We start from the raw sequence: 12054 nt of genomic DNA on the forward strand, positions 1-12054 counted from the left end.
GAATGAATATGCATAATGGAAAGTTGAAAAGGGCATGTGATACACAGCACTTCTACTGCACATACTTGCTCTCTGCTACATACCAGGACAATTCTGATGCCACTTACCAACTGTAAGGGAAGTCTCTGAATGAGCAAATCCATATTCATTTGTTGCTTCACATGTATATTTCCCAGCATGCTCTGATGTAACTGGCTGGACATAGAGGGAACTTGATCCACCACGAGACATGATGAAGTAGGCTCTGTCTGAAATGGAGCTACCAGTTCTTGCTTGGAAGGTTAACCTCTGTGATTCTGAATGAAGAATCTGTGAAGGATGGCTGGCAATAAGCCCATGGCTATTATACCAATGGATTATGGGAACAGGCAGTCCAGTAGCATTGCATGACAACATGACTGTGTCACCATCTGTCACTCTGATGTTTGTTGGCAGTGAGGTTATAACTGGCTTAGAACCTCTATCTATTTAAAAATAAAAATACAGAATACATTCACATTATAGTAAGACAGTATGCTTCCACATATAGAAACCTGTATCACTAGAAAGAGAACAAAAACAAACGGGTTGCATGCTGGTTGTAGTTCTTCAAGTGCTCATCTGTGCACTCACACAAATGGGTTGTGATGTGCATGTCCAGAGCACCATTCAGAGCGTCTATAAGCCAGTAGAAGCATTTTGGCAGTAGCACTACCCATCTCCAGCAACCCTATATAAGAGGCTTCCCACCAAAACTGCCAGTTCCATGGAGGCTTACACAGCCATTCTTAGGGACCAACAGGACACAACAAGGGGAGATTGGGTGGCATTGTGTGAGTACAGAATTGACTATTTAAAGAACTACAGCTACAGATATGCAATCTGTCCTTCTTTGTGGTCTCTGTGCCTCACACAAATAGATTAGCAAGCTACACACAAGAAGGAGATAGAAATGTCACTGCATACAAGTCAAAACTTTGCTCAACATTTAGTCAAAAGCAGAACATCAAACATGAAAACTGAACATCAGCTTGTCACCCATACCAAGAAAATTGTATGGAAACAGTTCCAAGGAATAGAATTCAAGCATATAAGGACAGTAAAGAATTCAAAGGGGGGGAGGGCACCATTCAAAGCAAACTACAATGCAGTACATTCAAAGCAAACTGGAATGCAGTACAGCTGATGGAGCCTGATGGAACATGAGAATGCCTGAGGTTGTGGTTGAGCCACAGTCAAATTGAGCAATTTTGCATCTTCGTAATCTGATCCACGAATTCAACATATTAATTTAACATTATTAAAAATAAAAGCCAAATAAGATTTAATGCATAACAAACATAAAGGTGATCTTCTCCTAACGTGCTTCTCACTGAACATAATACATAATTAGCCAATGGCTATAAATTCATTTGAGGAATGACATCTGATAAGAATGATATCTGTACATATAACAGCAAGTCTGCTTCCTGTATAGATGTGCATCTGGGTTTTAATTTGCTTTTATTAGATCTTTGTAAGAGTGCTTTTATTGATAGTGTTTTTATAATTTTGAGATGTTTTGGTCACAGACCATAAATAAATAAATTACAAATTAAATTACAACAGCAAGTCCTGAGTGGATAAAACTGAAAATTCAAGTTCAGGAGTGGTTAACATTGGCAGGTTACAGAACAGCCAAACTGCGCAGTTCCCGGACGCAGCGAAGAAGCGCCAAAATGGAGCTTCTTCTTGCACCCCGGATGGGATGCCATGAGGCGCTACTCGTGCACTTGCGGCGTCGCATCCGGGGCGCGATGTGCGGACGCTATGAGTCCGATACGTCAAAATGGCGGCACCCGTGTGTATAGGGCACCGCCATTATTACACCCCCGTCACGTGCTAGGGGTGAGGCTGGTATGGACACCAGGTCCTCGGCCAACCCCTAGCACATGACGGGGGTGCCACAAAGGCCCGTTTGTAACGGGTCATTGTTATGCTCTTGCTTTATTCTTGATAGTAATGACACTTTATAAAAACCTGGGTGGGGAAGTGCCTCAAATGGCTGATCACTCTTCTATGCCTGGAGAGAGATGCCATTTCTCCACATTTTGATGTGTTTTTGGCTTCCTTCATGGTTTTTTCGGTCTCCAGAGGCCTTCCTTCCTACATGAGTCTCTTTTCAAACCAAAATGTGCTCCTGCTGCTTCCTGGTTGACCTTCTTGTAGCTTCTATGTAAATGCTCCCAAGCCTCTAAGGTGAAGGGCAAGTGCTCACCAAACACCAATGAAAGAATTTTGTTTTGAGTTTACTGCATTTATTATTGCTGTCACCCAGTTTTGTGCCTCAACTAATGCATTTAAGTTTTATTATTTAATCCATCAGAAACAGTGAACTATAATCTACCGTCATAACAAAGCAGATGAGGCAGGTTTGCATTGTAGGTTTTTTTTAAGTGGACTGATAGAGGTCAGAAAAGGCAATACTGTGGGAAAAATAATCTGTGAAAAAACATTTTTTTTTACCTTCTTGAGAATGCAGCCTTCTAGTGGAGTGTGCAAATCCAATGCCATTGTTCACTAAACATTGATACAACCCTGTATCTTCTCTGGTGACACCAACAATTCTTAGTTTGTTTCCTGAAAGTAAGTGCCTTGATGATAGATGGACAGGAACTGCATTATGGTACCAGGTGAGGTTAGGTACTGGGTTTCCATATATTTCACAGGAAAGATGCACATTTTTTCCCAGAGACACTAACTGATCCTGCAATCCTTTTGAAATTGAAGGAGATTCTAGAAACAAAAATGAAAGATTTCACATATGCTGTTCTAAATTATGTTTCATTTTAATGTTTTCATATTAGCATGTTTCATTGGTTACAGGTAACTTAACCCATACATTAAGCATTTTGTCATGATTATATCTTACCAAACACATTTACACTGTAGTTTATATGTTTTACAACTCCAGACTTGTTATCTACCACACAGGAGTAATTTCCAGCATCGGATGTATCAACTGAGTCAATTGTAAGATGAGTGTGAAATATTTTCCATCTGCCTCTACCAAGTGCATCTTTGCCATCTTTATACCAGTGGACATAAGGAACAGATAACCCACTAACAACACACTCCAGCATCAGAGGATTATTCCGAAGTACTGTCAAAGCCTGAGAAGTGGAGGGGTGAATGATGTCAAAGTCTGCTAAGGAAGAGCCTGGAAATTTAAAGAAAAGGAAACAGTTGTTTTACATCTGGTATCTAAGATTCCCTGGCTTCCCACATTCTTTTGAAAACATTCTGTTTCTTTGCTATTTTATGTTTTCACATAGCCATCCCTGTTGGTTGGATGTCGAACCAGGGCAGATGTTACATTTAACTGTAGTTTATTCCATTATACCTGTTAGGCTCTGAACAGAGAGCCCATCTACAACACAATTACCAAGCTAAGCCCTGACATCCAGAATGCAGACTATTGGTAAAGACTGCTTACCACCTTCCCTTTATCCCCTAATGACTTACATTTTGCCTTAACCTAGTAAACTGCATTATAGTGAGTCACACCATTAATCTACCTACTTCAGCATTGTCTAGAACAGTGGTTCTCAACCTTCCTAATGCCGTGACCCTTTAATGCAGTTACTCATGTTGTGGTGACCCCTAACCATACAATTATTTTCATTGCTACATGCAAATATGTGTTTTCCGATGGTCTTAGGCAACCCCTGTGAAAAGGTCGTTCAACCCCCAAAGGGGTCCCGACCCACAGGTTGGGAACCATTGGTCTAGAATGATGGGCAGTAGTTTTTCAAGGTTTCATTACCTGAAGATATCAGAGGCTGGACTTCTACATGAAAAGCATATGCTCTGCCACTGAGCTATGGCCCTTCCCTACTGTTGGTTGAGCTTGGATTATATGCTGGGATATAATTAATAATTAATACTAAGAAGAGTTTACAAACAAATTCTAGATCCTGGCCTCACACCTCTAATCATAGTTGTAAGCATTCAGACACTAAGTTTAACAATGGTACAAGTAAATGTTGGTTATCTGTATAGAGCTTGAAGACAGTTCAGCAGGGACTGCCTCTGACAAATCTCCTCTCAAAATGGGTGGATTCAGATGAAGGGAATCTGCACAGCAATGACAACACCTGATGGTTTATAGCCTAATTTCACCAAACAATTTTACTTATGTCACATTTAATACTCACTGCTGATTACAAGCTTATGTCCAGAAGGTTCAACTTTGAGGTCATCAATTATTGGGTTATATGCAGCACATTTATATAATCCTTTATCATCTAAAGATACTCTCAAAATTTGCAAATGTCCAGATGGGAGAATTATGTAATTTTCTAGCAAAAAGAAAGAACAAAAGAAAAGGGTAGTGTTAGTGGCATTATCTTTAATTACGTTGCAAAGAAGTATACAGTTATTTTTACTGTGTAAATCTGCCTTCATTTAGATGTGTGTGATATTTCAAAAGAAGCCAATGCAATGAACAAAGCTCAATGTAACTCTTATGGAATTTCCAGCAGTACGCTAGAAACACAATTATACTTTTGTAACACATAATCTCACCTGCTGATTGTTCTAGCCATTTCCCACGTACACGGAAACGAACCTGTGCCTCTGGGTTACTTTTTGGCACTTTGCAACTGATTAAAGCGGTATTTCCTTCTCCTACTGCAATTGTATTTCTCCATGAAGTCTCAAAATCATCAAGATCTAGAAGAAAATTTCAATGATTTAGAAACAAAGCTTACTCTATACAGACTTTTTAAAAGTAAAAAGTTGGAGCACTCAGGACCTGTCACATGGCCTTCTCTGTCACTGGAGTAAGGCTCAGGTTCAAATGGGACCTCTCCTCAGTTAAAGGAAAGATCCCTGCATATAGTCCAAGCTGAACTCTTCTGTACATAGAAGATGGAGAGACAACATGCATGTGCCTAAGTTTCATCCCCCCCCCCCCGAACCTTATTACACCATAATGAAAAACAACACCTGACCAGGCTCTATCTTCAATCACTTCAAAGATCATTTGAATAAACATTACTTCCATTTACCACAAAAAGTGAAAGGAAAATGTTCAATGCAAATTTCCCTAGCATCTTTGTAGAAGGTGAGAACAGAAGGAGGTAGCTAAGGCACAGTGAGATACTACTTATCCATCTAGGTGAAATAAAATGTGCAAGTAATACAAACAGAATGTCTTTTCTTATTCTGGAAGTGGCAGGTAATTACAATAATAACAGTCATGGTGGGGAACATAACAATGGCAAACCTTTCAATTCTATGATTCTAAAATTACAGAAATTTCTGGTTTACTTAGATATCAGTTCAACTCAATGACTGTTCTAGCACAACTATTTTATCTGGAGGTAGTACAGCACAGAAGACACTTAAATACTTTCAGTTTTCTGCAGCCTGTACAGTATGTCAGTGTTGGCTGACCTTTATAAGCTCTACAGAAGTATTTGTTATAGGCCAGTACACTTTAGAAACATGTACTCTCCTCAGTTATTTGAACTTGTTTCCACTGGGTACTGTGAACATGGTTTATTAGCAAAATATCTGTATAAAAGCAGATTCATCAAACCAATGCTAACAGAAGTAGAATTTAGTAGGATCAAATGGCTAAATCATTCTCCATTCAGACACCTTCAGGACAAGGTTTTCAAAGGAAAAAAATTTAAGTGAAATAGCACCGTTGAACATTTAAGTCAATTTGGATATGGATATATAAAATTCCGATGGGCTAAGATCAGCCATGGAACTAACACAAAGCATGGTAACTATCATGCAATTAATAAACTGATAGATTGGCCTTAGGGTTACCGTAAATGACTTGGAGGCACACAACAACAAAATATCATTACTGTAAGCCAGTAGTGGGTTGAGCACTGGACTATGACTCGGACCAAGGTTCCAATCTCTGCTCATCCATGAAATCCACTGGGTGATCTTGAACAAGTCACACTCTCTCAGCCTCAGAGGAAGGCAAAGGCATAAGAACAACCCCATGACAGGGTCACCTTAGAATCACCATTAAGTTGTTTTGTTGTGAAGGCACACAACAAAAAGGAAATATTCAGATTTCTTGTTGCTCCCCTTGATTAAATTGTAGAAATTTACTTGCTTCAAAACTGGGGAGAGGTTTAGATGAGACCTTTACATTTCTTCTGGTGTTCACTTCTTTCCAGATTATGCACGTATTTTTCAAGAGAAGGCAAGTTAGAACAAGAATTTTACTTTTCTATAAACCAGGGGATTACTTAAAGAGGTTATCTGCTCTTTCCAGATATGGCCCCTTTAAAGACAAAGAAGGTTAAGTGCATGCAGAGTATAAACACAAAAGAGGACAATGGAAGGAACTGAAATGTCATAAAAGGGTAACACTTTAAACTTTGTCATCAATCAGAATAAAACTTACATGCTATCGACACTCTTGCAGGTCTGCTGATAATTGCACCAATGCTGTTATTTGCAATGCACTGATAGATACCAGAATTTGATTGACTAAGAGAGGAAACTGTCAGGAATCCTGGTTGTGTGTCTACTTGCTCCACATTCTTGTGCAATTTCTCTCCATTGAATAGCCACGACACATGAGCTGTGGAGGGCTCAGCAGAACAGTGGAGTTTTACAGATGCACCAGCCTTCTGAACAGTAGAAAGGGGCTCAGAAACAAAGTACGGAATCAAGTCTAGGGGGGAAAAAACAACACCACATGTTTGTAAGATGATATTAATTTACAGATCAGTTTCAATATTATGAAATATTGTGGTCATATTTATATGTTTATCTAATATAAATACAGAGTTCACTCTATTATAAAATTCATACTCAACCTATTTGAGTATATTTCACCCAATATGACTGATCCAGAAATCAAATCTGCAGGTAAATGTCTGAACTCAAGATAATAATTTACACATTTTAATATCCATTTTTATTGTGCTAAATTGACAGTGCAGCTATCACTTTGAAAAAATTAAATCAGACTGTTTAATGCAAACAAATCTGTCACTATTATAGGTGTTCTTCTTCCGCTTAACTCTAAAAGCTTACACTGTGCTTTTTAAAAAACAGCCTGCTTTAAATAAAGACTACAGAAAGTAGATGATTGACAAATGCTGACCATACCTTAAGATTATAATAATATTAGGACATTCAGTAAGATGAGCTTACCTGAACCTGTAGTTGAGAAGAAAACGGTGAGAAAAAGAAGTTCTTGTAAAGATCCAGGATCAGAATGCATAGTGCCAGGTTAGAAAGGCTGGGGCAAAAAACTTCAGACTAATATGAGTCACTGAGGAGCCTACAAAAGAAGAGATGTAGGCAACAAAATTGAGTTATCTTTCTCCATATCTTCACTGATGTACTATACTGATACGGAAATATAAAATAGAAACCTGCCTAAATCTAAAGCACTAAGTACTTGTAGAAACAAAGAATAAAGGGTTCTACACACAGCCCCTAGGGGATGGTGTGATGACGCCCCTTTTCTAGCTGGATTGGGGCTTTGGCAACTGCACGCTGTGGCCCCAATCCAGCCTTTCCAGGGCTCAAAAAGGAGCCGCAAAAAGTGGCTTCCTTTTGCACCCTGGAAAGGGTGTGATAGCTGCAGCATCGAGTTATATGGCGCTGCGTCATGTGATGGGCAGATTTGGGGTGTGCATCATGTTGACACAACGCCCCGACTCTGCTCCGAGACTGATCTCAAGAGCCCCTAAGCCACTTCTTTTCTGCCATGATGCACCCTTTGCAATATACTTTTATGACAGAATGTGAGGCTGCACTGTGTAAGTCTAGAAATTTTAGTCAAAATATTGACTCAAAAAACTTGGCTCCATAATAAGCATGTAAGTACATGTATTCAGGGGATGTGGTGGCTCAAGAGGTCAAGATGCTGACTCTGTTGATTGAAAGATTAGCAGGTTGGCAAGTCAAGGCCCAAGTGCTGCATAATGGGGGTAAGCTCCCATCACGAGTCCCAGATTCTGCCAACCTAGCAAATGCAAGCAGATGACTAGGTACCACTTGGGTGGCAAGGCAAACAGCGTCCTGAGGAGTCATGCTGGCCACATGACCATAGATTCGTCTTTGAAAACACTGGCTCTTCGGCTTAGTATCGGAGATGAGCACCACCTCCTCCAGTAGGACATGACTTGACAACCTTGTCAAAGGGGAATACCTTTATCTTTTTAAAGTACATGTATGTAAGTATTGTACTTTAACTCATATTTTAAAAAATGAATCATCCTCCTCTCTGGGTAGAGTGGCAAAAGGTGAGACCTTAGTCTGTTTCTGGGAGAACCTAAAAGAAGAACCAACCCTTAGGGAAAGCACAAACAGATATGCCTGCCAGTAAGTTCTTTGCCATCATTTCCCTTCCTGTCATTCTTTATATGCTTTGTTACATGCTCCTAAGTTTTACCCTCGACTTATCCACAGGTTATATCAAAATCTATAATTTTGTCCTGCAAACTTGCCCTCAACTTATACATGAAGGCAACTTATAGTCGAGTATACACAGTATGTGTAAAATGTAGTTTGATCCCAAATCTTTCAAGAAAGATGAGAAAGAAAACCACACACAAAAGAAAAAGTTCATATATTATAAAATATCAAACTCCATTATATCAAGAACAACTGTATCTGAGGAAGCAGACCTAGTCTATGAAATGCTACAACATCTTTTGCACAGTCTCAAAGATGCTACAAGATCACTTTGCATACAGATATTCTAGACTGATATGCTTACACCTCTGAATAACTGCACCAGTGTGTGAAGGCAACTGAAGCCAGCTATCATAAACCAGACTTTTAAAGAAAAAACAGAATAAAAACACTATTCCCTTGCCATCCGTAGAATAAAAACCATCTTTTGTGAAAGAGACAATTTTTCTGATCCTATTTGACATTTACCACACAGATACCCTGAAAAATAAAGTATACTACTTTATGATTCATGTTGTGCATGAATCACAACAATTAAAAAAATGAATACCCCAGGGAGGCATGGCATGAAACAGATGGGTGTCTAGAAGTGCCCTCTGGCTGCTCCAACTGCAATCTGCTCAAAGTGGCCTGCTGCTGCTGTGGTCCCAAATGGGCTGCTGCCAGGAGCTTTTTTGCTGCTCCTTTTTGTGACAGCTTCAGGCTGCCTTTGGCAGCCTCAGAGCAACTTCAGGAGCATGTGTCATCTGCACACTACGCTCCTGCAGTGGCTGGAAGCTGGTCCTTTTGGACTGTCTGTTTCAGTATTTAAAATCTAAAATACGTTAGAAACAAAAACAGCCAATAGTTCATGCGGTGGCATTGGTCCATTAATCATCACTTTGAGTAGCACTGGCCTACGGTATTTTAGCAGAGGGTTATTAATTTGCTTTAGCCATTGACTACTTCATGGTCACCAATCTTTGATCACAGTGTTCCTGTTGTACTCCTGAGACTTAACAAAATGAGTATAACAGTTTGTCTATGCAATTATTGATGTTGCTTGCTTGTAAACCCAAGTTAGATACAGACTAATAACACATTCTCATCAATTTTAACTGCTAGCCCAGAGTTGATTTCTTCAATTCAGGAACCATTAAGCCCCTTGAAGCAATTGTATACAGTCAGCATGGACACACTCTCCCACAGGCTTCTTTTCACTTAAACAATGCTGCCAAGAATTAATGAATGTAACTGAAAGGGAAACTGAAAAATAAGGCAAATATGAATTTGGGGAGGGTTAGATGTTCAATAATCATTATGTGCAAACAATACAAAGGAATTACAGCACCTTTGGGGTTTGTTATCCTGCACCCCCACCTTTTCAGAGGCTCAATCAAGTCAGCCGAGGATGCAAACTGATCCTGTTGCCAGCAATAACATTTCCTTTCACTATGGTCAGCCAAAAAGAGAGCAAAAAAAATGAAATTACTTGAAGTTATGGCACCAAAAAGACCAGACAGGCAAGGAAATAATCAACTCCACATGAACCACTTCTAGGCCATCACAATGAAAAGTGCCCAAGACTAACCCCAGGAAAGGTCACTGAGATTGTGGGGTCACATGCAGAAAAAGGCAAAAGCAAGAGGCTGCCAGTTGCAATAAGCATCAGTGTGTTCCTAATTACATTCAAAGAAGTTGAGCTCAAAGAAAGATCTGGTTTAGCAACAACCTAATAAAAAAGTTTTTAAAAACCATTCAAGAGAACCACAAGCTGTATTTTTGTATGTTACTGGAATACAAGTAGTCAGGCATCCAACATGAATGGGTGAGTAACTTGGAAAGTGACTTGATAAGGCAGATGCAGAGGTATTGGGGGGGAGAAGAAGGGAGACTGCTAGTTTCAAAGGTGTACTGCCTCAAAAAATATGTATTGTACTAGGCTTTCAATGCATTTGTGTGACAGAACAGAAAAATGTACTGTAATTTGACGTTTTCAAACAAAAATAAAGCCCCTTTTCCAGCCAAACCTAAAATGATATAATGTGTCCCATATATTCAGGTCCTCTGAGAGACATTTGATTCCACCAGCCAGGACTAGTTGAACAATTGTCACCCAGAGGACTTTTTCGCTGGCTGTCCCGAGACTGGAATAACCTCCAGGGAGAGATTTCACAGATGCTGTTTGAATTTTTAAAAGTATTAAAGACTTATCTCTTCCAACAGGCCTACCCAACCAATTTTAATCTATACATTTTAAATTAGGATATTTTAATTTATGCTGGATTATTTTAATGTGTCCTAGATTTATGTGTTTTAACAGCATTTTAACAACTTTTAAATGATTTCATGTGTTTTTAAGCCATGTTGCACCCCGTTTCAAGCCTTGGGTAGAGTTAAGAAATAAAATTTATTATCATAAAATCATCATCATCTGGACTTTTTAAAGTTCTCCTGCTTTTTTGAAAATAAAGGGAGAGTACAGCAAACTGTAAGAGCCAGCATCTGACTATAACTCTGGAGATTGGGGTTCAGCTCCCTGCTTGGCCACAAAAGCCCATAAAGAAAATCACTTGGGGAAGTAACAATCTCAGCCACAGAGGAAGGCAAAAGCAAAGCCCCTTTGAACAAATTTTTCCTGTGGTAGATTCACCTTAGGGTTGACATACATAGGAAATGAGTTGAAGGCACACAAGAATAGCAAATTAATTTTAATTCTACTTAAAAGTCGTTGTATTATTTCAAATATTTTGGATGCTGTAATATGCAGATTAAGAACTTGCTAAGTATTTTTAAGTTATTTATTTTGTATCACTAACTTTAGCTTAACGCTATAAACAGAAAGGCACTTAATCTTTTACTTTTCTAAAACAACTAGATGAAATGTAAGCAAAAAGACAGTCCACTTGCTCATCTTCTGTTTTTAAAAACTGCCATCTGTATCAGCTTCAACTAAGGCTACACTTGGCACCTGCATGTTGGCGTGAATTAAGTATAAAGTTTTAGGTACCATTATTTCTACATAACCATCCTAAAGTGACTAAGTATACTAAAGTTAAATTTGTGAATATACTGATTCTGCAGAAGTGAACAACTATACATTTTCATCTGATTGCTAAGTTAGAGGTTACAGTGCATTATTTAGTTCATGAGTAGGCAAAGAGCTCTTCATCTAATCTTCAAGGTTGTTTTTGCAGTTCTTAACCCCTCAAGACTTCCCGGACTTGCTTTTTCTTAGCCTTCAAGAACAGCAAACCTCCATTTAAACTTTAAGTTGCCTACACTATTTAACATTTTATAATGAGGCTCGAATATCTGCAAATTTCCTTAAGGCCTCTATATTTTTATTCTTCAACTAGACTCATGGTTCAATGAAATTACACATCTGCAAGCTATACAGGAATGAATTTTCTGTGCAGGAATTTTCTATGCAGGGAAGAATTTTCAATGTTTTAATTACTCTTATACAAAGCTCACAAAAGCAGTTTGGCATTAAAACTTGGCATACATACAGCCTCAACTACACACATATTCCTTATTGTGATGATTCGAAATATGAGAAGGGGTGTGTTAACCCCACTCTGCTCTACTGTAGTCTTCCTTGTGAGGAAAGCAACAAGTCTGAAGATAAAAAGCTCCTGTACCTGT

General features: G+C 38.9%; 1 protein-coding gene across 3 annotated transcripts in view; it reads right to left on the reverse strand.

Annotated features, from left to right (window-relative positions):
* CDON (cell adhesion associated, oncogene regulated) overlaps positions 1–12054 on the reverse strand; it is a 70626-nt gene that overhangs the window by 25036 nt on the left and 33536 nt on the right. For all 3 annotated transcript variants that reach the window (XM_089537396.1, XM_089537397.1, XM_089537395.1), the window contains exons 2-8: positions 7156–7285; positions 6398–6670; positions 4546–4692; positions 4176–4319; positions 2891–3178; positions 2485–2754; positions 108–464 (exon numbers count right to left, since the gene is read on the reverse strand). In XM_089537396.1, the coding sequence (XP_089393522.1) occupies positions 108–464; positions 2485–2754; positions 2891–3178; positions 4176–4319; positions 4546–4692; positions 6398–6670; positions 7156–7225 (1549 nt within the window). In that variant the 5' untranslated portion in view covers positions 7226–7285. The remainder of the gene's footprint in view (positions 1–107; positions 465–2484; positions 2755–2890; positions 3179–4175; positions 4320–4545; positions 4693–6397; positions 6671–7155; positions 7286–12054) is intronic.

The sequence above is a fragment of the Sceloporus occidentalis genome, unplaced genomic scaffold (genome assembly GCF_023333645.1).
Source record: "Sceloporus occidentalis isolate IW3139 unplaced genomic scaffold, rSceOcc1.0.p SCAF_9, whole genome shotgun sequence".
NCBI classification, from domain to species: domain Eukaryota; kingdom Metazoa; phylum Chordata; class Lepidosauria; order Squamata; family Phrynosomatidae; genus Sceloporus; species Sceloporus occidentalis.